The sequence below is a fragment of the Eurytemora carolleeae genome, unplaced genomic scaffold (genome assembly GCF_000591075.1).
Source record: "Eurytemora carolleeae unplaced genomic scaffold, Eaff_2.0 scaffold973, whole genome shotgun sequence".
Taxonomy (NCBI): Eukaryota; Metazoa; Arthropoda; class Copepoda; order Calanoida; family Temoridae; genus Eurytemora; species Eurytemora carolleeae.
Window position 1 is genome coordinate 39,055 of NW_019396951.1, and position 22,101 is coordinate 61,155.

The window sequence follows — 22,101 nt, forward strand, 5'->3', positions numbered from 1 at the left end:
AAATGCCAATCAATGAGAAAAATGAACAAAGAAGATAAGAAAGGCAGAAAATCAGAATTACAAGAGAAAAATGAGAAGAAAGATGTAATCTATAAAAAGTCCTTCACACCAATTATTCTAACCACAAAGTTCTGACTGCCAAAGTGCGGACTAAACCTTTAAACCACATTTAGTTGAAACCGGCTCGGCGTCATTTATATTATATAATAGAAAATTTAATGGAGATTTTCAAACCACCAGTCTTTTAAGCAAGATTAAATATAGATATTAAATAAAACATCTGCTTACTAACTCTGATAAACGCTCTGTCACAAGAATTACTCGATTTTTAAACTGCTTAAAAAGGATTGTTTTTGTTTTGTTTAAACTGAAGAATAATCGAGGTTAAAAATATAAAATTCCTTTAATCTGAACTCTAAGCACCATAAAAAATATCTTTATAGGAAAACGTGTGTCCGGAGACAAAGAACCTGGTTTGTTGCTCCGGGGTTGAATCAAACCAACACATCGAGTTTTCAGCTGCAGAGATCTCTGAATCCAATCCTCTCTCAGTCCTAGAGGAGGATCAGCTTCAAGCCCTTTTCAGGCGGAGAACAAATATTTTAAAGTTTTCACTTTTTACATATTTTTTTCAAAGTTTGTCTCTTTATTCTATTTGTTTTATCTTTTCTTTCTTTTTCTGTGTATTCCTTGTTTACTATCACATAATTCTGCTTTACTTTTAAAGCTTTGTTATACACATAAAACTGTACAATTAAAATTAGACTGCTTATATATCGTCTTCCTATTCCACAGTTTTACGGACCTCACTGCATGCTTTTTCTTTTCGAGTTAACTTGGTTTTGGAGAAAGATAAACAATCTTTTTTTTCCTAGTTTTATAAAAGAAAAATCGACTTTAAAAACATAAATTAAAATATTACTCTTATCTATCAGTAAGCTGGAACTAGAAACGGAGGATGAAGATGCAAATTCGGAGGAATCTGAACCTCCAACAATTGGAGTTAGATTCGGAGGAGGCCAAGTCCATTCATCTAGGTAATTTTAACCAGGATTATTAAAATTATTTTTTTGGATTTTGGAGTTCAAAATGTAACAAAAAATATTTAAATATTTTAAACAGCTATTGTGCAGGAGGTCTGTGTCTCTCCACAACAGATTTAATAAACCAAGAAGAGAATCTAAACTCCTGGATAAAACATCAAACCTACTCCTGAAGGTGACCAGCAAGCTGGAGAACAGTGGGATAGGTCTTCGCTCAGGGTTGGATGCTTTCTCTAGCTCGACAATAAGAAACAACTGTCCCTGGATCCCGGCACCTAATTGTCCGCCCGGAGCAAGGTATCGAACCCCGGACGGAACTTGCAACAATCTGAAGAATTCAAACTATGGAAGAACTGGAACTCCTTTCCAACGAATCCTTCTCCCGACCTATGGGAAGGGTTCGGTTGATGCTCCAAGGAGACGACCCAGAGACGGGTTCGAACTCCCCTCCGCTAGAGAAATCAGCAACGGAGTCACAGGGAAAATAAACGACCTGGATTCAGAGAATACTCTTCTTCTCATGCAGCTTGGACAGTTTATAGATCATGATCTTACTCACACTCCGGCACACGACTCCGGTAGCTGCTGCAAGAGCGGAGGACGGTTCCCCTCCAGGTATGACGCGGATAAGTGTTTCCCGATCAGGGTTGCGAGAAATGATGAGTTTTGGGGCGGAATATTACAGTGTATGGAGTTTTCTCGTTCTCTCTCCTCTCCAGATCTAAACTGTAAACTCCAGCACAGAGAGCAATTGAACCAGGTCAATTAATTATTAAAAAGATATATTTTTGATAAAAATTTTACTTTTTAAATCTAGGTTTCACATTGGCTAGATGGTTCTAATATCTACGGTTCAACTGAGGAAGAATCCTCCATGCTCAGGAGTGCTGGGGGATTCATGAAGGTTTCAGGACAGGACGGAAGCAATCTTCCGTCCTGTGGTAGAAACACCAAGGAGCTGGACGCCTGCTCCTCCTGTGAAGAGGACACGGAGGAGAAATGTTTTTTCGCCGGAGACTTCAGAGTGAACGAACAACCAAACCTCATTGTTATACACACAGTATTTCTCCGGGAGCACAATAGAATAGTTGGAATTCTCTCAGAAGTGAACCCAACCTGGGACGGGGAGAGGTTGTATCAGGAGGCAAGAAGGATTACTGTTGCTCATTATCAACATATAGTCTATCATGAATGGCTCCCTATAGTCCTGGGGAAAAACATGATGAAGTCTTTCGGACTTTTAACCCTCTCCTCCGGGTACTCTACAGACTACTCAGACTCATTTGATCCTCGGATAAATAACGAGTTTGCCTCGGCTGCGTTTAGGTTCGGACACAGTCTTATCACTGGAGATTTTGCAATGAAACCGACCAAGGGCTCGCAGGGTTCATTCAGTCTTAGAGAAATGTTTTTTAACCCCATGGATATGAACTCCTCGGATACATTTGACGGACTCGTTCGAGGTCTTACAGAGGAGGAAACTCGAGCTTGGGACTCAAACTTTGTCGAGGACATAAGAAACCATTTGTTCGAGGCTTCCAAGGACGGAGGAGGGTTTGATCTTGTAGCAATTAATATACAGCGAGGACGTGATCATGGAGTACCAGGATATACAAAGTACCTGGAGATTTGTGGTGGGACCAATGTCCAGGATTGGGAGGATCTCCGAGGATTGATGAAACCTGAACACATCTCGAGACTGCAGAAGGTATACAGAAGTGTAGAGGACGTCGATCTTTTTGTCGGAGGATTTCTAGAGGACGCTCATGAGGATTCTATGATTGGTCCTGTGTTTAAATGTATAATCGGAGACCAGTTTGCGCGTCTGAAGAAAGGAGACAGATTTTTTTACGATCTCGGGACGGATCCAAACACAAGGTTTAGCGAGCTCCAGCTCCAGGAAATAAGAAAGGTATCTCTAGGACGGATACTCTGTGAAAACACTGAGCTAGGTTCAATACAACCGTTTCCTCTGAAAATGCCAATCAATGAGATCAACTCGAAGAGGTCATGTGAAGAATTGATGTCGTTTAAAACTAATTGGAATGTTTTTAAAGAATAAATGGTACCTTGACTCTCTTCATATCATTTCTGTTCAATTAGATTTATTGTGAAATATGAAACATTGATTATCTTTATCTATCCATCTATCTGTCTATCTATCTATCTATCTATCTATCTATCTATCTATCTATCTATCTATCTATCCATCCTGAAGAATTGAATGTTAGTTTTGAACTGATTTCTAGAAATTATTTCGCATTTTTTTTTTCTTGAAAACGTGACTAATTGTTACACAGTAAGAACCACAAAAATCTGGAATCGGAAGACGACTCAAGTTATGACTTAAATAGTTTAATGAACATGAGACATATCAAATGTGCAGTGTAAACAGACTGATTTCACTCAATAAGTGATTTAATAAGTTACTAGTATAACAATTTGCTTTGTAACAACATTAAATACACTTGATAACTTGATAATAGATTTAATGTTGTTTTCCTATTCCACAGTTTTCTGGTTCTCACTGTATATTCAATACAGGGTTACTCGCAAACAATGAAACTTTAAAGACGACTGTAGAGAATTTATCCAGCCTTCTTTCAAATCATTTATTACATCATTAAAAGAATATTGTTAATCCAGAAACCCAATTTTACATTGGCATTGTTATATTAGAAGAGTTTAAACGGAGTGGTCGCGAAAAATTAAAGGGGGTATAGTCTTACGGCGAAAAATAAGCGCTTTTGATCGCTACTAACCGTACCTCTATCTGTTGCGTCTATAATAAGGAGAAAATTGTTAAAAACGACTAATGTTGAAGAACGTAGCGTCTTCAGAAAGGTGCAACGTTCAACTCAGATCGTAAAATAATTAATTTAATTCCAAACAAATCATTCAGATATTACAAAAACAATAGTCATCGATTATTTTTCGATGCATCCTTATCTAGTTAATATTTCATAATATTTTTGATTTTGTTTTTAAAAATGTTATTTCGCTGGGGCTGGATTTTCGAACAATCCCGGCAAATATGAAAATTTCGTCTTCATAATAAAAAAGGACAAATGTTTTTAAAATCAAATCATAAAAAAGTACAAAAATTTTGAAATATTAACTATATACGAATGCGTGGAAAAATAATCGATGACTATTGTTTGTAATATCTGAATGATGTGTTTGGAATTAAATTGATTACTTTAGGATACGAGTTGAATGTTGCAATTTTCAGAATTTGTATGGACTCTACGTTCTTCAGTTTAAGTAGTTTTAAACAATTTTCTCATTATAGACGCAACAGATAGAAGTAAGATTATTAGCGAGCAAAAGAGCTTATTTTCGCCGTAAGCCTATACCCCCTTTCATTTTCGGAACACTCCCTTTAAGGACGTCATTAAAGTCTCATCCTTTATAGGTAGCCCTGTAGCTGTATACTTAATCGGTATATATTTAATTTCCTTCTTTACTGTTAATTATATTCTTTAGTATAGTCTTGTCTATTCATGTTAACTGTAGATTAGGGTTGAACAGGGTTTACAATGTCTATTAAATTAATCCCCAGCAGGGGGCAATAATTCAACAGATCTAGGGGGCTCAGGGTATTTATAGGACTTGAGGCTTCGTCTTTAGGTTTATCTGGGGGGGGAATTTAAAAAAAAATTGCAGCGAAAATTTTGTGATCAACGGATACCATACAATCTTACGAAACTACTCATCTGAAAAATTAAGCCACTGAATTATTGAATTAAGAATAATTAGAATGAATGTATGAATGAATAAATATGATCTCTGATCAAAGTTAGAAAATGAATGAAAAGATGAATTAATGTATTCACTGATGAAAGTTAGGAAATGAATGAAAAGATGAATTAATGTATTCACTGAGGAAAGTTAGGAAATGAATGAAAAGATGAATTAATGTATTCACTGATGAAAGCTAGGAAATGAATGAAAAGATGACTTAATGTATTCACCGATGAAAGTTAGAGGATGAATAAAACTGGATGAATGAATAATGAATTAATATAATCACTAATGAAAGTTTAAAAAGGATTAATGAATGATGATATTTCAAGTATGACTAACCCTGGCTAATTCAAGTGTCAGCATGTGGTTTAATACTATTTTCACCAACATTCAAATCCAACAATTCTTTCATTACTCTTAAAAAAAATAATTTTGACCATTCATTGAAGTTAACTCTTAGTCTGGTATTATAACTTCTTGCGACCTAAGTATTAATACGGGGATTAATTTCATAAACCTGGGGGAGGGGAGTAATGGGATACTAGACTTTTAAAACGCTTCACGCCCATCTTCTATTTCAACTTTTAATTTTGGCTTTATATCTGAGCATATTCTCTTAGTGTAGTATAAAACAAAACAAAAAAGGTATGCAGATTTCATAATATTTTTTCGCGCATTTTCAAAATTTTACAAAAATAAAATTTTTTAACACAAATTTTTTAAATTTTGATCATTCATAAACCTTCCCTGGGGTCATGTGAGGTCCCCCACAAAATTTGGACCATATCGGTTCAGCCGTTTTGACGTTTATTGGATACAAACAAACAAACAGACAAGCTAAATTTATATATAGATAGAGGAAGATGAAGAAGCTGGAATTAAGGAAAGAGAGACAGAATGAAGAATTTGAATAAGAGGGAGATGAATACAAATAAGAGTTGAGATACTAGAAGATGAGTGAGAGTGGGAGGAAAGACTACTAACTAAAGATAAAAGGCCAAACTAAACAATGAGGATAAGAACCAATGAGGACAATCCTTAGATTGAAGATGGGGCGGGAGGACTAAAATAAGGATGAATGTGAGTTAAAACATTCGAGAGGATAGGCATATAAGATACAGATAGAGGAGGGATATAAAATAAAGATAGAGGAGGGATATAAAATGAGAATGGACAGTGGGTAAGATATAATAATTGGAACTATAAAATGAAGATAGAGTAGGGATATAAAATGAGGACGGAGAGAGCTAGTGTGTTAGATATAAGCATGGGGACCTATAAAATGAGGATGGGGGGGACCTTTAAATGAGGGGGGAGAATAAGGTTTAGTAAATCTAATAATATTATTGTAATGAAAGCACACAAATATACGAGAGTTTACCTTAAGGGTAGTTTCATTTTACAATTCAGATCATATTAAACTATGATACAACGAGAACCATCAAATTCTGGAATATGAAGACGAGTTTTAGAACCAGTTTATAACTTTAAATTATGGTCCAATGAACATGAGACACAGCAATTATGCAATGTAAACAGGCCCATTTAGATAAGTGATTTAATAAGTTACTAGTAAAACTGTTTGCTTTGTAGCAACATCAAATGTACTTAATTATTGCTTTAATATCGTCTTTCTATTCTGCAGTTTTCTGGTTCTCACTCTACACAACTTTTTAAGAAAAATGAGGAATTAAGTTTTAGCAAAAAGAGGGGAGGGAGAAGAAATGGGATGAGAGGGGAGGGAGAAGATGAAGAAGGGAAGGGTAGGTACAAAGTTTGGAAACGGCCTGGTAGTTAGGATTAAAGTTAAAACTGTCTGCTTCAATTCTAATTCTGTCAATATCTCTCTAGCTTTCAGTATGCTTATCTTTTTGTCTATTTTTGTCTATTTTTGTATATTTTTGTCTATATTTCTTTTTTCTAAGTTCCTCACTTTATATCTACATATATTGCTTTCTCTATGTTACCCTCTTTTATCTTTCTTTCTCCATCTTCTCTATATTTCTCTCTTTTCATCATATTTCTTCAATATGTTTCTCTCTTTTATCTTACTTTATCTATGTATCTTTCATGTTAACTTTCTTTCTAAAAGTTTCTCTCTTTTTATCTATCTTTCTCTATGTTTCTCTCTTTTAATTTACTATCTCTATAATTCTCTCTTTTCACCATATTTCTCCATTATGTTTCTCGCTTTTATCTTTCTTTCCTTAAGTTTCTCTCTGTTAATCAATCTTTCTTTTTTCTCTCTGTCCCTTTCTTTTCTCCCTTTCTTTTATCACTATCTATCACTTTCCTCAATTTTTTCCCTTCTCTTTTTCCCCCTTTTCTTACTTTTCCTTTCCCTCTTTCACACTTCTTCTTCTAGTTTTTCCCTTTTTCTCCCTCCTTAATTGCCTCTTTTTTGTCTCTCTTTCTGAAAAAAATGTTTATTTCTTTATTTTTTGTTTTAGGTTCGAAATTTTATAATTTTCATAAAAAGTCTTCCTAAGTGTGAAAACTAGTTTACCCCGAAAAAGAGATAATTTATTATAAAATTAATTGTTTTGGGTCTGAGAGGTATTTTTCTATACACTGATACCATGTTAAACTCAGAAACTAGAAAGAATAAGTTAAGTTAGAAGTTTTTAAGACTTTTGCGTGGTTTTTTTATTTTAAGTACAGATTCCATCCTATCTTAGTTTAGTTCCTGGAGTCATCTAACTTTACTCCGGGTTCTTGGATGAATTGAGAAGTTTTGAGACGTTCAATCTTCATCTCTAGGGAGAGTAAATATCCCGAGGATAATTATGATTCGGATTGAGTGACAAGTCCTGATTTAGTATCCTACAACTAGTTTCAGGGGGAGAACAGAGAGAGAGAGAGAGAGAGAGAGAGAGAGAGAGAGAGAGAGGAGGCTTGAAGTCCGACGCTGCATTGATTTCTTTGTAATAAGATTATCCGGGAGTAAGATCCCTCCCTCTGGAGCCCCACACTCAGCGTATTCCGCCACTTGTCCCGGCTCTCCGCTCCGCTCTACTCACCGACCAACCTGGAGAATTGAAACCAGTGGTTCAGTTTAATCCAACCCGGCGACCAGAGTTGTTCTTACAGTTGAATTATGACCGTAGAAACCGCGACAGTGTCAAGTCTTGTTCCTCCAAAGAAACGCGAGTACTCCGACTATCCTTGTCATAGTTCAAGTCCTGATATGGATCTTCATCATTCTCCACCCACCCCTGATATATCCCAGGAGGATATACCAGGCCTAGCTTGCAAATCTGAACCTATTAAATCCTCTGGGTTCATGATCACAGATATCTTGTCTCCTCCTAACTCAGGACTTCGTCTTGGACAGTTTGCATCCGCTCATCATATGGTTAGAGTTTCATCTCCTCATGATACAACTAGTTCTGATGCTGGAAGCTACAAGGATAACGATATATCCGACGACGGAGAAGGTATGAAAATAAAACTACTCCTCCCCCCATTTTGTATTCACACACAATTATGTCTAATTAAATGAATAATTACAAGGTTCTGGTGAATTATTTAAAGCCTGCTATGATACTAATGATAACCTCCATGAATCTTGTTTTAAACAAGCAAAACCAGCCATTTCTGTCCAATTTGCACCAAATTTATGTGTTGGCACTAACTCATTGATTCATAAATCAAATCAATATTATAATAATAGTTTAGCTACAAAATATTGCTTCTTTGCAAATAATAAACGCTAGTCAATAAACAAAAACTGTAATTTAGTCAAACTATTTATATAATTTCCGATAATGGTGTTCTAATGCATCGTAATGTAAGTGTTACACTAGGATGAGTATATATATATTAAGTGTGGTAATCCTATTAACGACACATATGTTCTTGTGGGTGGATAGTGAAGGTTTCTCATGATGGATCTATCCCTGACATCAACCAATTGAAAAGTTTAAGTTTTGATAAATGGGTTCTAGTATCTCTGGGTGGGCATAGGAGTACAGACTAAGTGGGCGGAGCACTTCACCAATACGTTTCTGTGAGTGATCAATTAGCAAGATTGATCATCCATCCATCAAACCCTGTCCTTGTCAATCCTTTTAATATTATTTTATATTTCAGACGATGAAACTTCTCCGTCCTGCAGTGCTCGCGAGGCAGCCCTGAGAAAACAGAGAAAAGCTCGAACCGCGTTTACAGATTATCAACTTCAGACTTTGGAACGAAGCTTCGAGAAGCAGAAATATTTGTCTGTACAGGACAGACAAGAGCTGGCAGCTAAACTAAACCTGACAGATACTCAAGTTAAGACCTGGTATCAGAACCGCAGAACCAAGTGGAAGAGAACCACTAGTGTAGGTTTAGAGTTGTTGGCGGAGACAGGAAACTACTCCGCCCTGCAGGCCTTGTATAGATCTCCTTATCCTGGATATCCTTCTCCTCTTCTAGCTGGAGCTGGTATATCTCCCCTAGAGATGTATTACCGCCAGGCTGCCGCCGCCTCCGCTGCTCTATCAGCTGCTGGAGCTGCTGCCAAATCTCCCTTTCATTTCCCTATGTTTGGTTCAAGACCTCCAGGTTCCATTCCTCTTCCAGCATCTTTACCCATCCTTCCTTCATCTCAGTTCTTAGCAGCTTGTTCTTCACCTTCATCTTCATCCCCGCCTTCATCCTCAACCCATACTTTTAGTACAGTGATAAAACCAACCCCTGTGACTCCACCTCTCTCAAGATAAGAATCTCTCCTCCCTGGCGTTTAACCCCCCCCCCCCCCCTCAGTGAGTAGAAGGGGATGGGGGCCGCCACCGGACCCTACCAAAGATCTCAAAACTCAATTATATAAGATTTGAGAAGACGAATCAGTTGTGATATCTCATGAAACCAGAAGAAGGACGGAGAAGAATAACTCAATTTGAAACAGATCCTGGTGCTCACCCAGATCCTTGTTGTTTCAGATCTCGGAGTCAAGATTGTCCAAGAAATCCTTCCTTATCCTCTCTTTCTCTCCTGTCCCCTTGTCAGAGTCCGACCCCTGGTTCAAGTTTTGTACAGACCGATCTTTTGTTGATTAATTGATAGATTAGAGTTGCCATAAATTTGTTTATCCCTTTATTGAGTATAATAAAGTTAGTATAATAATAGTGATATTAAGCCACGTGTTCAACACATTATGTTAGATAAAAAATCGACAACTCAGGCCCCGTGCCATACAATAAACCTGGAGCTAATTATACCTACTACTAGAGTAAATCAATATTGACAAGTATAGACGCATATCTTCCCTCAGCTTGTTTATTACCTTTATATGGAGTACATTAGATTAGCATAAGGGGGGGGGTCGAAGGGAAAAGCATTGAAATATTCCTCAGGAAGAACTGTAAGAAATAAAAAGTTTTTTAATTGGTTACTTTTAACTTTTAAAACAAACCAATGAAAAATTTGTTTATTATTAGAATTGAACTTTAACGAGAGTTGATAGTTAAGAGTATCGAGAATGAGTACTTTAAAATTGAACCATTGAGAGGTTTTACTTAACAATTGAACCATTGAGAGGTTTTACTTTAAAATTGAACCATTGAGAGGTTTTACTTAAAAATCAATACTTAAGAGTCAATACATTAGAACAAAACAATTAAGAGTTAATACTTTAGAAAAGAATCAATAAGAGGAAATGCTTTAGAATAGAATCAATAAGAGTTAATACTTTAGAATAGAAGCAATAAGAGTTAATTCTTTAGAATATAATCAATAAGAGTTAATGCTTTAGGATAGAATCAATAACAGTTAATACTTTAGGAGTTAATGCTTTATAAATAATAGAATCAATAAGATTTAATTCTTTAGAAATAATAGAATCAATAAGAATTAATTCTTTAGAAATGATAGAATCAATAATCATCCAAGAGGTTGAGAGATTTTTAAAAATGAGTGGACAGTGTATACTCACAAATAGGTTTAAGCAAGGAAAACTTTGTTTACGTAAAAAGTGTACTGCAGCTTCTGGGAGGAATATAAACAGCTCAAGAAATTCCATTACACCACTAAGTAAAAATAGTTATTGAGGTTCATCAGTTGAGATTTTAAAATCTTAAACCAGAGTGAAATAGGGCTTTAATTACTCCCAAGTATACTCGATCCAAGACTCGAGTTTTTTCGTTTATATGATTTAATTTAATTTAAACCTAAAATAAAATGTACTGAAATTTCTGGTAGAAATGTAAACACATGCAGTGCTGTCAGGTCTAAGTGATATTTACATTCCTCCCAGAAACTGCAGTACACAGAGTTTTATAGAAGTTACTTAAAAAATTATTTAGCGTAATTAAGGCTCGAGCATAGGAAAATTCTGTATCATTAAAATGTGAGCTCCTAGGTTCCTAGGTTCCTGGTCTATCTTCCTTGGGTTTAAGGATTGTAAAGGATCCCACGTATAATTTATAATGGAAGATGAAGGACAGGCAGGGAGGATAATGGATATGCTTAAGGAAGGGGAGGGTGATAGTTCACTATTGAGTAGCTTATAAACCCGTCTCGATGAATTACGAAGGATTTGAAAAGATTTTCGCATGGCGTGGCATTGTTATAGGAGTGTAGCCATTGTTCTTTTTGCTTTAAAGCGAGTGTGTGAGTTTAAAAATAACAGGGAAAAGAGTCTTAAAGGGACTGTTCACTTATTTGAATATAGACAAAAAACTTTTTTTTACTAAGAACACCTCGGAATTGATCTTTATCACTCAAACGATCGATATTAACACTTTTGGCAAAAAAATCAGTTTCGTGGATTTTCACAAATGTTCCAGAAATAGGGGAAAAATAAACATTAAGGAGGAATAAGAAAATCATCGAAAACTAGAGCAAATGTAAAATACATAAAAAAGAATTTAAAAAAATTAATCAAATAAAGTAGTAAAGAAATAAAATAAATTGAGGAAAAGGGAAAAAACGGAAAAAAAGGAAATGAAAAAAGGAGAAAAGGAGTAGATTGGAAATATGTAAATTAAAAAAAGACACTGTAAAAAAAAAATTTTGACAGTGTTTTTAAAAAAATAATAAAAATTATGTGTAAAAAAAGAGAGCCAATGGAAGTAAGGAAGGAGTCTTTGCCACAAACTCTGATTTTCTAATCCCGGCATCTTTTCAATCCAATGTCGTAGAACTTAGATATTTCAAACTATGATTTCCTTTAGATCAAATAAGATTGAAATATCAAAGGTTTAAACCACCATGTTGCAAAGGTAAAGGGATTAGGATACTTAAGGTTGTGTAAAGACTCAATCCCGTTGGAAAAAGAAAATGAAAATATGACGAAGTTTAAAAGTATGAAGGTTTCCTCGGAAGTGTAAAGAAATCTTATAAAAGTAATTAAACTTAAAACAAGTTAAATGTGTAAACAAATCATATATTCCTGAATTTGCGCTTTTCAAGTTGATTATAGTGTAATTAGTGTTTAATTAGTACTAATTAACAATCATTATTGTGATACGTAATAAGCTGGTCGTTTGGAACCATTTTGATTGATAAACTGGAGAACATAAATCTCGGTTCATTGACGTGTATACGAACACATGGAACTACTAAAGGGACTGTAGACCTAATTTCAAGTGACCCCTTACATAAGTCAATTAAAGATTTACATGTCCGATTCACAGAGGTACCTTTTCACTTTCATATGAGCGACGGTGTCCTGCATGGAGCGGACTCCTCCTTATGTTTTAACCATTTTAACACAATGTTAGGACTCCTCCTTGTTTTGACTAATGACATGCATGAATTCACCAATTCATCCATTAATCAATATGTACGTCAATCCATCACAAGAAAAACCGGTTTAATGAAGTAAATAAACAGATAAGTGGATGTTTGCCATGATATAAATGAACAATCTAATTTGAAGCATAATTTACAATAATGAATCAAACCTTCAGTAAATTTCAGTTTTTTTGTTTTAATAATTAGAATATGTTCTTTCTGAATTGATGGATTGAAAATGTGCGTCCAATTCACGAATTAAGGCACGATAATATGACGCCTTCATTGGTCATAAAAAAAAAATTTGAAAACTGTAAAATCTTAGTGAAAATTTTTATTTTAGGGTCGCAGCATTTTTATCTATTTTCACCTAGGTAACCGCCAAAAAAATTCTCTGAAAGAAAGTTTTCGGAAATAGAGTCCTACATTTTGGCACTTAGAGAGTCCTGTGAGAAAATGTACTGGAAATAAAGTCCTACCATTTTGAGACTTTATTATCTATGACTTTTTTTCTGTACAAAAAAGTCTCCGGAAAAAAGTCCTCTTATAGTGGACAATGCATGGAAAAGAAGGATGTTTACGACCATGGAAAAGGGACTGAAAAGTCCTTTTTCTGAAAACGTCTAAGACTTGACCTCATTTTCCCAAGACTTAGGACTTCAGGACTTTAATTCCTGTGATTTTATTTCCTGGGACTTTATTAGCAGCCCCCATATTATTTTAGGAAAAAAGTCCCAGGAATCTAAACCTCAGGACTTTATTTCCAGATACATTTTATTCTATAGACTTGAGAAAATTGGGACTAACTTACCAAAGTTTTAATTTCCAGTTTTCCGATGACTTTCTTTCATAGATTCATTCTTTAAACCTCTATTTGAGTAACAATGATATAAAATCTGGAAAAGTGTTTAATTCTGACAATTTATTTCTTTTTCTCCTAATGCATAAATGCGTAAGACACTTGAACGGTGAACAAAGTGCATCATGTCTATCGGAATATTTGCAGTCATCATCTTATAAAATTCGTCAAAAATAATAGCGAAGACACCTGACAAAGTTAAAAAATATATATATATATGCCCAACAAAAAGTGTTAAATAACTAATTTTGAAAATTTACATTTAATGGATGAAAATGGGTTCTAAAGTGAAGACTCACTGGGACTCCTCTAGTTTACCGTGATTGGTGTTCTAAAGAAGTTTAAAGAGTTTATGAATCATTTACTTTCATTTTAAAACTGTTGCTTAGTCAAATTATCGTGTAGAAATTATGAATGATAATTTAATTAATAAATACTTTTCACAACATGACAAAATGGCTTTAATGCGGAAATACATCAGTGCAAAAATATTGCAATTAATTATAGATTTCATGTCTCAGACTTAAACCAAGTTGCACAAACATGATTAAATGCAATTTGGACATTTTTAAAAGAAAAAACTTAGGAAATTCATATTTAGGCATGCAGTGAAAACCAATATAAAGTGGAACATGATTGTCGTATTGGTTCAGTCTTGGGATTAAAAACATTTCTAAGGATTCTTATATTTAACAACCTTTTATTGGGGTTATTTACCACCCCCCTCCTAGAATCCTGGGGGTAATTCCCCCCCCCCTAGAATCTTGGTGACACAATCATCCTCGTTTAGAAACTTGATCTCAATTCTCCATGTCCATGATTACCATTAAGAGGAAAAATGTAAAAAAAAATGTTGACTGATCAGCTGACTTTAGTGCAAAAGTACGTTAGTTCAATCGGACATTAGTGCAAACGATATAGCATATATACTGCAGGATTTTTGAAGTTGCGATTTCACACTTTTTTGCTTATAATCGTATTTTTTGAGTTTTTTGGATATATTGAAATAAATAGACCAAAATGTTCCCAATTTGAGTATAGAGGAGTATGTAAGATTAAATTAAAATATCTAATTGTTTTGGAGAGAGGGGAGGGGGAGGAAGGGTGGCACTTCAAATTTCTATAAATATCTTCCAACTTGGTTACTTATCCAGCTTACTAAGATTCCAGGTGACGAACATTTAATATTTTGGTCTTCTTTAAACCGCAGAAAACCCAGTTTTACCAACCTAATCTTAGTTTGTCGGTTTAAACGGCAATTAAAGACGATTAATCGCGTCCTGTGAAACCGATTCCGCGGCATACTGCGCTTACCTCCTGATGATGATTAATTGCCGACAAAACCTTAATTTGAGTTCGCATGCAAACTCATTATAATAGACAATAAAAGCCATCAACGTGATTATTAAACAAACTTTTTTGTGCCAATGATAACAATTGATGATATATTCTAGGGTAAGAATTAGATGTTTATATTACGGTGTTTCTAATTATATACTTTGAACAGAAATAATTATATAATAATCGCCCAGCATAGTGGTAAATACCATTAGTAAGTGAGACGAGAATTATTACAAAATACTCGTCTTTTCATTGAATAGAAAATGATTGATTGAAGGGTTGGAAGGATGGAACAATGGATTGATGTTGAAGAATAAAGGGTTGGAAGAATGGAATAATAAATAGATGTTAAAGAATAAAGGGTTGGAAGAATGGAACAGTGGATTGATGTTAAAGAATAAAGGGTTGGTAGGATGGAACAGTGGATTGATTTTGAAGAATGAAGAATGAAGGGTTGGAAGGATGGAACAGTAGATTGATTTTAAAAAATGAAGGGTTGGAAAGATGGAACAGTAGATTGATTTTAAAGAATGAAGGGTTGGAAGGGTGGAACAGTGGATTGATATTGAAGAATAAAGGGTTGGAAGGATAGAACAGTAGATTGATTTTAAAGAATGAAGAATGAAGGGTTGGAAGGATGGAACAGTAGATTGATTTTAAAGAATGAAGAATGAAGGATTGGAAGGATGGAACAGTAGATTGATTTTAAAGAATGAAGGGTTGGAAGGATGGAACAGTAGATTGATTTTAAAGAATGAAGGGTTGGAAGGGTGGAACAGTGGATTGATATTGAAGAATAAAGGGTTGGAAGGATGGAACAGTAGATTGATGTTGAAGAATAAATGGTTGGAAGAATGGAACAATGGATTGATGTTGTAGATTAAAGGGTTAGAAGGATGGAACAGTAAATTGATGTTGAAGAATAAATGGTTGGAAGAATGGAACAGTAAATTGATGTTAAAGAATAAAGGGTTGGAAGGATGGAAGCAGATTAGGTTAAAGAGTGAGGGTCTCTAGTATTGGGTATTGTTACGGTTTGATCGTAATACAATGAAACTTCACATCCTAGCTGAGTTTAAAAAGAAGTTGGGGTTAATGGGGGATTCACCTTATCATGTGGCCTTCCGTAGGCTTGGGACAATCTTGTAACAGGGGTTCAAAACTTTTTTTTAAAACGAGATAAAAACACAAAAAGAAAAATTTTGAAAAAAAACAGGAAACCAATCTTTTTTTTTAATGAAATAATTGGTTTTAACTAATTACTTAAGATGTCCAACCCTGTAATGGGAAAAGACGTTCTTTATTCTAGTTTGATTCGTGTTAAATGGGGTAATAACAAATATATTAGAGACAGGATGTTAAAAATATTAACCTCTTACAGAGGTCAGATATCATTAATGAAACCTCCGTGGGATTAACACTAACGAATTTCCTTTCTCATTATTCTTAAATGTGTTTGTTTTAAACCTAATTATCTAGAAGTCTTCCTTTAGATATTTAGAACTCAGTGGGAGATTTATTCGTTACAGGAGTACTTATCCATTACAGGAGTACTTATCCATTACAGGAGTACTTATCCATTACAGGAGTACTTATCCATTACAGAAGTACTTATCCATTACAGGAGTACTTATCCATTACAGGCGTACTTATCCATTACAGGCGTACTTATCCATTAAAGAAGTACTTATCCAATATAGGAGTACTCATTCATTCATTACAGGGATACTTATCTATTACAGGATTGTTTTTCCATTACAAGAGTACTTATCCATTATAGGAATACTTGTCCATTTGAGGAGTTCTTATCCATTTCAGGAGTACTTATCAATTACAGGAGTAATTATCCATTACAGGAGAGATTATCCATTTTAATTACATGACTACTTATCCATTAGATGAATACTTATCCATTTTAGGAGTTTTTATCCAACAAAGGAGAACTTATCCATTACATAAGTACTTATTTATCCATTACATGAGTACGTATCCATCATTTATATGGTTGGATCTTAATGAATATACTGTTCCCCCGTGTTCAATGGATGAGTATTTTGTAAGAATGAAAAGCTATGTTTATATATGTATAATGCATATGTTGGTTAATATGAATTTAATGGCTGTTGTTTCTGTATAAAAGTATCTTTGTGCTCCTAATTACTGAGCTTAATTTCTAATTTCACCGCCGGTAATTGCACATTATTCCGTGTCACTATTCCCCCCCCCAGCCCTTGATACCCCCTCCCCCTTAGTCCGTAGAGGGGGGGGGGAGACAAGGACCATTTGCAGGCCTTCATTCATATAATATGCATAGTAATAAAAGAAGATTAAAGGAGAGAAATAAATTGAAAACAGAGAAGAAAGAAAGCCAGAGGAAAAAAAAAGACAACAATTCCATGACAAAAGAAGTAAAAGATACAAAATAAAATAAAGAAGACAAAATTTAATCCGAAAAACAGGAAAAAATTTAAAAAGAATACCTCAAGTATAAAGCAAACTATCAAGAAATAACTGGAAAGAATTTGAAAAAACAGAGTTAAAGAAAACAGAAGAATTAACAAAATGATGTTTGAAACCAAACAAAACACGACGGGAAAGAAGAAGACCAAAATAGAAATGAAGGAAAAGAAACCAAGATTAAACAATAGAAAAAAAAGTTTTAAAAAGAAAGAATTTTCAGATTTGAAAAAAATCCGATCCTGGTTTCTTGTCTTCTAACAGAAACTGTGCTTAAATGAATGAGATTAGATTAAACCTGAACACAGTAGTGGGCGTTCTTCATAATCCATCTTTAATCTCATAATTAAGAATTGATGAACCTTCTCCAGCTACTTACACAAGCACAAGGAGCTCAATCTCCAAGATGAACTTTCCAACGGAAAAAGTTGAGAACAATGCTCCGCCCTCATTTCCTATTAATGGCATGAAAATTGAGCTGGGCATGAAATCTTGGAAAAATTAAAATCTGGAGAGAGAAAAATTTTATTCTCCACATGAGAATATTTTCAGTTTAAATTATAATCTTTAACTTTTGCAAATTAAACCAAATTAATCTTTTTAATGATTTCATTTTCATATCATTAATACTGAATTTTCTCTTTTAAATGTTAAACCAAAAATTTGGAGACACGATAACTTTTATATAGTTTAATTTGGTTTTATTTTAATATTTGTTAAACTTCCACACAGGAGGGTTCAGGCTTGATACAAAATACAGAAAAGGCACCCTGTCATTGTTTTAATGTGGATTTTGAAAATCCGAAATTTTGTAAATTTTAAAAATTTCAACCTTCCATAAACTTTCTTTGAGAGGGTCATGAGTGGTGCCAAAAAAAAATTGGGCCCAATCAGTTCAGCCGTTTCGACGTTTAGTGAATACAAACGAACAGACAAGAATATTTTAGGCTTTTAGGGCGCTTCGCGACTATCTTCTATTTCAACTTCTGTGACCATCTTCTCTTTGTAAAAAATAAAACAATAACAAAAAAAGTTCGTAGATTTTACAAAAGTAAAAAAAAGTGTTGGAGACAATTTTTTGTAATTCTAAGCATCCATAAACCTTCCCTGGGGTCACGTAATGTTCCACTAAAAAATGTGGGCCCGATCGGTTTTGCCGTTTTGACGTTTATCGGTTACAAACAAACAAACAGACAAGCAAAGTATATATGTAAATAGATTTTTACATTCCATAGAAAGGCATTTTATTGGAAACATTTTCATAGGTTTCGTAGGATTCATTGGTCTAATAANTAATTAAACTTAAAACAAGTTAAATGTGTAAACAAATCATATATTCCTGAATTTGCGCTTTTCAAGTTGATTATAGTGTAATTAGTGTTTAATTAGTACTAATTAACAATCATTATTGTGATACGTAATAAGCTGGTCGTTTGGAACCATTTTGATTGATAAACTGGAGAACATAAATCTCGGTTCATTGACGTGTATACGAACACATGGAACTACTAAAGGGACTGTAGACCTAATTTCAAGTGACCCCTTACATAAGTCAATTAAAGATTTACATGTCCGATTCACAGAGGTACCTTTTCACTTTCATATGAGCGACGGTGTCCTGCATGGAGCGGACTCCTCCTTATGTTTTAACCATTTTAACACAATGTTAGGCATACAAAGCAATGATATGACATTTTCCGATATTTATTAATGTATTTTGATTTGAAAAACACATTAAAATTGATCTATGTCTCGAGTAAATATCAATTATTAAATGATTTGAAAGGAAGACGACAATAAAAAGGAAATAACCTTGTTTTGCCTTTACCCTTTGCAAGAGTCCGCTCCATGCAGGACACCGGTAAGAAATTTCAATTCTCTCTCTCTCTTGTTGCAATAAATCCGCAAGTCACTTTTAGAGAAAACCGCAAATGAAATATTTTGCTTTGCTTAAACAACGATTTAAATATTAACATTTAGAATCTGACATGTCCCTGATTAAATGGAGATTTCTTAAATATTACGTCGACAGCGGAAAGTCCCATTAAATCAAGGAATGTATTGTATGTACCAGCAAGGAAGATAAACCAGGAACTGTACTTTCTTGAAGAAATATAAATAAACACAGTGAACTGCTCAGACTGAGCATTTTTTATATTTCTCCCTGAAACGCTTATTTGTAAACATACACTTGGGCAAGGTAATAAGGCAAGGAAAGTTAATTGCTGTTGCGTATTCTCTGCGTACATATTGAAACCAGTTCTTTCTGGACGGTGTTTGTAAACAAGAATAGATGCATCAGTGTTACTCTGGTATTAGAGGAGGATAAAAAGCATTTTATTTTTAAAAATTTTGATAATTCACATAATAGTTTCCTATGACCAGGATGTTTCATTGAATTTTTATGTGAAAGATGGATCCCATGTCAGGCTGCGACATCCGTCTTGTGTTTACATTACCGCCCAGAGACAGTACACTGCAGTACTAAAAATGCGTACACCTCTAAAATAACTATCTTTACATTATAATTCTTTGCACTTGGGGTCCTGGTGTATCAAATAAACTGCAATACTTTTGTCAGAAAACAAAGATTTCGGATTCCTGATTCTTGGATACAATTGGGGTGCAATTGTATTTGTAACACACACTTCCAACCCTCCCCTTAACTTTTCTCCATTCAATCCTTTCCATAATTCCTGAACTCTACATTTGCGCCTAAGCCATCGCTCATTTCAATCTTATCCATTCTAATTTTAATGCAATATTTTTTCTTGTAAACATACCTCTTGGATAGCTGCTCCAGTTTTAATAGTTGTTAAAAAAAATAATATCAAATTGATCACCTTTTTATGAACTAATTGTATCCATGAAATTATCAAACTAGAGTTTCTAAGGTTTCTTATCCGTCCGACCCTTAATTCAACTTTTTGGTTTCTTTCATCCCCGTTCCTAGTCCAATCATTTCCTTCCCACACCCCTGGAACCATCCAGGTCTGATCTAAAGCTCTATATATCTCACTCTACCCCCCATGGATCTCTTATTCATACACACCCACACCCCCTCCCCCCGTCCATCCAACTGTCCTAACCCACAAATTCACATTGTGGTTTGGGTTTAAAACGCGCCGCTTAGAAAGCTTCCTGTGCCGAGCAGTTAGCACCCCCTGCTTTCAAAATTGTTATCTCTCCCCCCCTCTTCACTTCTCCCCATAATCTGGAGAGAAATTAAGAATTAGTTCTACTACTCCTGCAACAATATAGTTTAAAGAAGCGGTTCAACCAAGTTGAATAAAAAACTTATTGAACCCATTAATCATGTAGCCTGGGCTACTGTGTGCACCTATCTAATCTCTATGCTAAATTAACCATTAAGGATGGCTTAACCTGACTTGGTTTAAGTGGCTGAGACAACATGGTTGATAAGCAAACCAGGATTATCTCCGCTCCCAGGATTTTAGCTTCCATCAGATAACTGCAACTACAAAGAATTATGAAGCTGGAGTCCATTAGCTGAAGGATTAGTCCAGAACGGGGCAAAGAAACCTTTTCCTAGAGTTATTAATGATGATTAAACCTAAAGGGTATAATTTCATATTAGATATAGTTTATTAGAGCTCACTACTGCTAGAAATAGATTGATAGGGGTAGATAGATAGATTGGAAGCTAGAACTATATCTTTATTTACAAACATGACAATTTATCAATATTTTTTCAATAATACACTAACGGAGAAAGGTTAAAGTTCATTCATAATAATAAAAAGTACGGTAGACATCATTTTCCGAGTTCTTGTAAAAGTTCGGAGAAGAGGATTAAAAAACGCTTGATTCTTCAGGACGAATAGTTCTCTAGGACGTATGATTCTCTCTAAACGTTTGGTTCTTCAGGACGTATGATTCTCTATGACATATGGTTCTCTAGGACGTTTGGTCCTCTAGGACTAATCGAGAACGTAGGAATCTACAGGATGCATGTTTTTCCGGACGTATGGTTCTCCAGGTCGTATGTTCTACAGAATGCATAGTTCTTTTGAACGCATTATTCTCCAATATGTATGGTTTTCTGCAAGACGTGGGTTCTACAGGATGAATATCTTTCAGGACGTGTGGTTCTCCAGGTCGTATGGTTTCCCTGCGGAGCTTCTTGTCGGTTCGTCTCCTAGTCCCACTCAGCTATTAGACAAACCTTTGAAAATTGTCCCATTGCGGAAACCAAAATTGGAATCGAATCATCTGCCACATGCAATTACACATTCAATCCTCTTAAAGAGTGCCTCCTGAACCTACTCCTATGATCTAGGAAAGCATCTCCTGAACATACTACCAAATCCAAAAAAAGTGTCTCCTAAATCTACTCCAAGGGTCTGTGAGAGCATCTCCTGAACCTACTCCTAAGATCTAGGAAAGTATCTCCTGAACCTACTCCTAGGATCTAGGAAAGTATCTCCTGAACCTACTCCTAGGATCTAGGAAAGTATCTCTTGAACCTACTCCTAGAATCTAGGAAAGTATCTCCTGAACCTACTCCTGTAATAATTATCGGGTAACACGATATTCTGTAAACATGCGTTTTAAATGAATACGTAGCATGGTTAGCTTAAATCCTTTTTAATATGTACATTCAACTTATAAACATTTTTGGAGCTTAACTACGTTATATCTATCCTCGCTAATCCTATAAATATGCACATTTTAAATACGCCTATTTCAACAGTGCTGTAATATGTAACGTGATTGCCTTAATCATGTGATATAGATAAAAACGTAGGAATTGTAATTATATATATTAACTTTAACTTGTAACATATAAACCTCAAATACAGTTAGTTAGAATCAGAATTCGGCTTTGATTACAGTGTAGAGTAATTTGGTTTTGTTAAAACATACCAATTGAGATCGTACCTTGAGTATTGGCATTGATCAATAAAATGCTAT

General features: G+C 34.8%; 2 protein-coding genes across 2 annotated transcripts in view; both read left to right on the forward strand.

Moving 5' to 3' along the window:
* LOC111710450 (peroxidase) overlaps positions 1–3,126 on the forward strand; it is a 4,805-nt gene extending 1,679 nt beyond the window's left edge. Inside the window, exons 3-6 of the mRNA XM_023484545.1 lie at positions 444–586; positions 936–1,037; positions 1,134–1,803; positions 1,861–3,126. Coding sequence (XP_023340313.1) covers positions 444–586; positions 936–1,037; positions 1,134–1,803; positions 1,861–3,105 — 2,160 coding nt within the window. The 3' untranslated portion in view covers positions 3,106–3,126. The remainder of the gene's footprint in view (positions 1–443; positions 587–935; positions 1,038–1,133; positions 1,804–1,860) is intronic.
* A 4,700-nt stretch (positions 3,127–7,826) lies between these two features.
* Positions 7,827–9,911, forward strand: LOC111710430 (homeobox protein B-H1). The gene is made up of 2 exons (XM_023484518.1): positions 7,827–8,227; positions 8,883–9,911. Exons 1-2 carry the CDS (start codon positions 7,888–7,890, stop codon positions 9,494–9,496), a joined length of 954 nt encoding a protein of 317 aa, XP_023340286.1. The 5' UTR covers positions 7,827–7,887; the 3' UTR covers positions 9,497–9,911.
* Positions 9,912–22,101: the final 12,190 nt, after the last annotated feature.

Coding starts and splice junctions, on each gene's coding strand:
- LOC111710430 (XM_023484518.1), top strand. CDS start 7,888: ATGACCGTAGAAACCGCGACAGTGTCAAGTCTTGTTCCTCCAAAGAAA. Junction 8,228..8,882: donor TATATCCGACGACGGAGAAG/GTATGAAAATAA, acceptor TTTATATTTCAG/ACGATGAAACTTCTCCGTCC.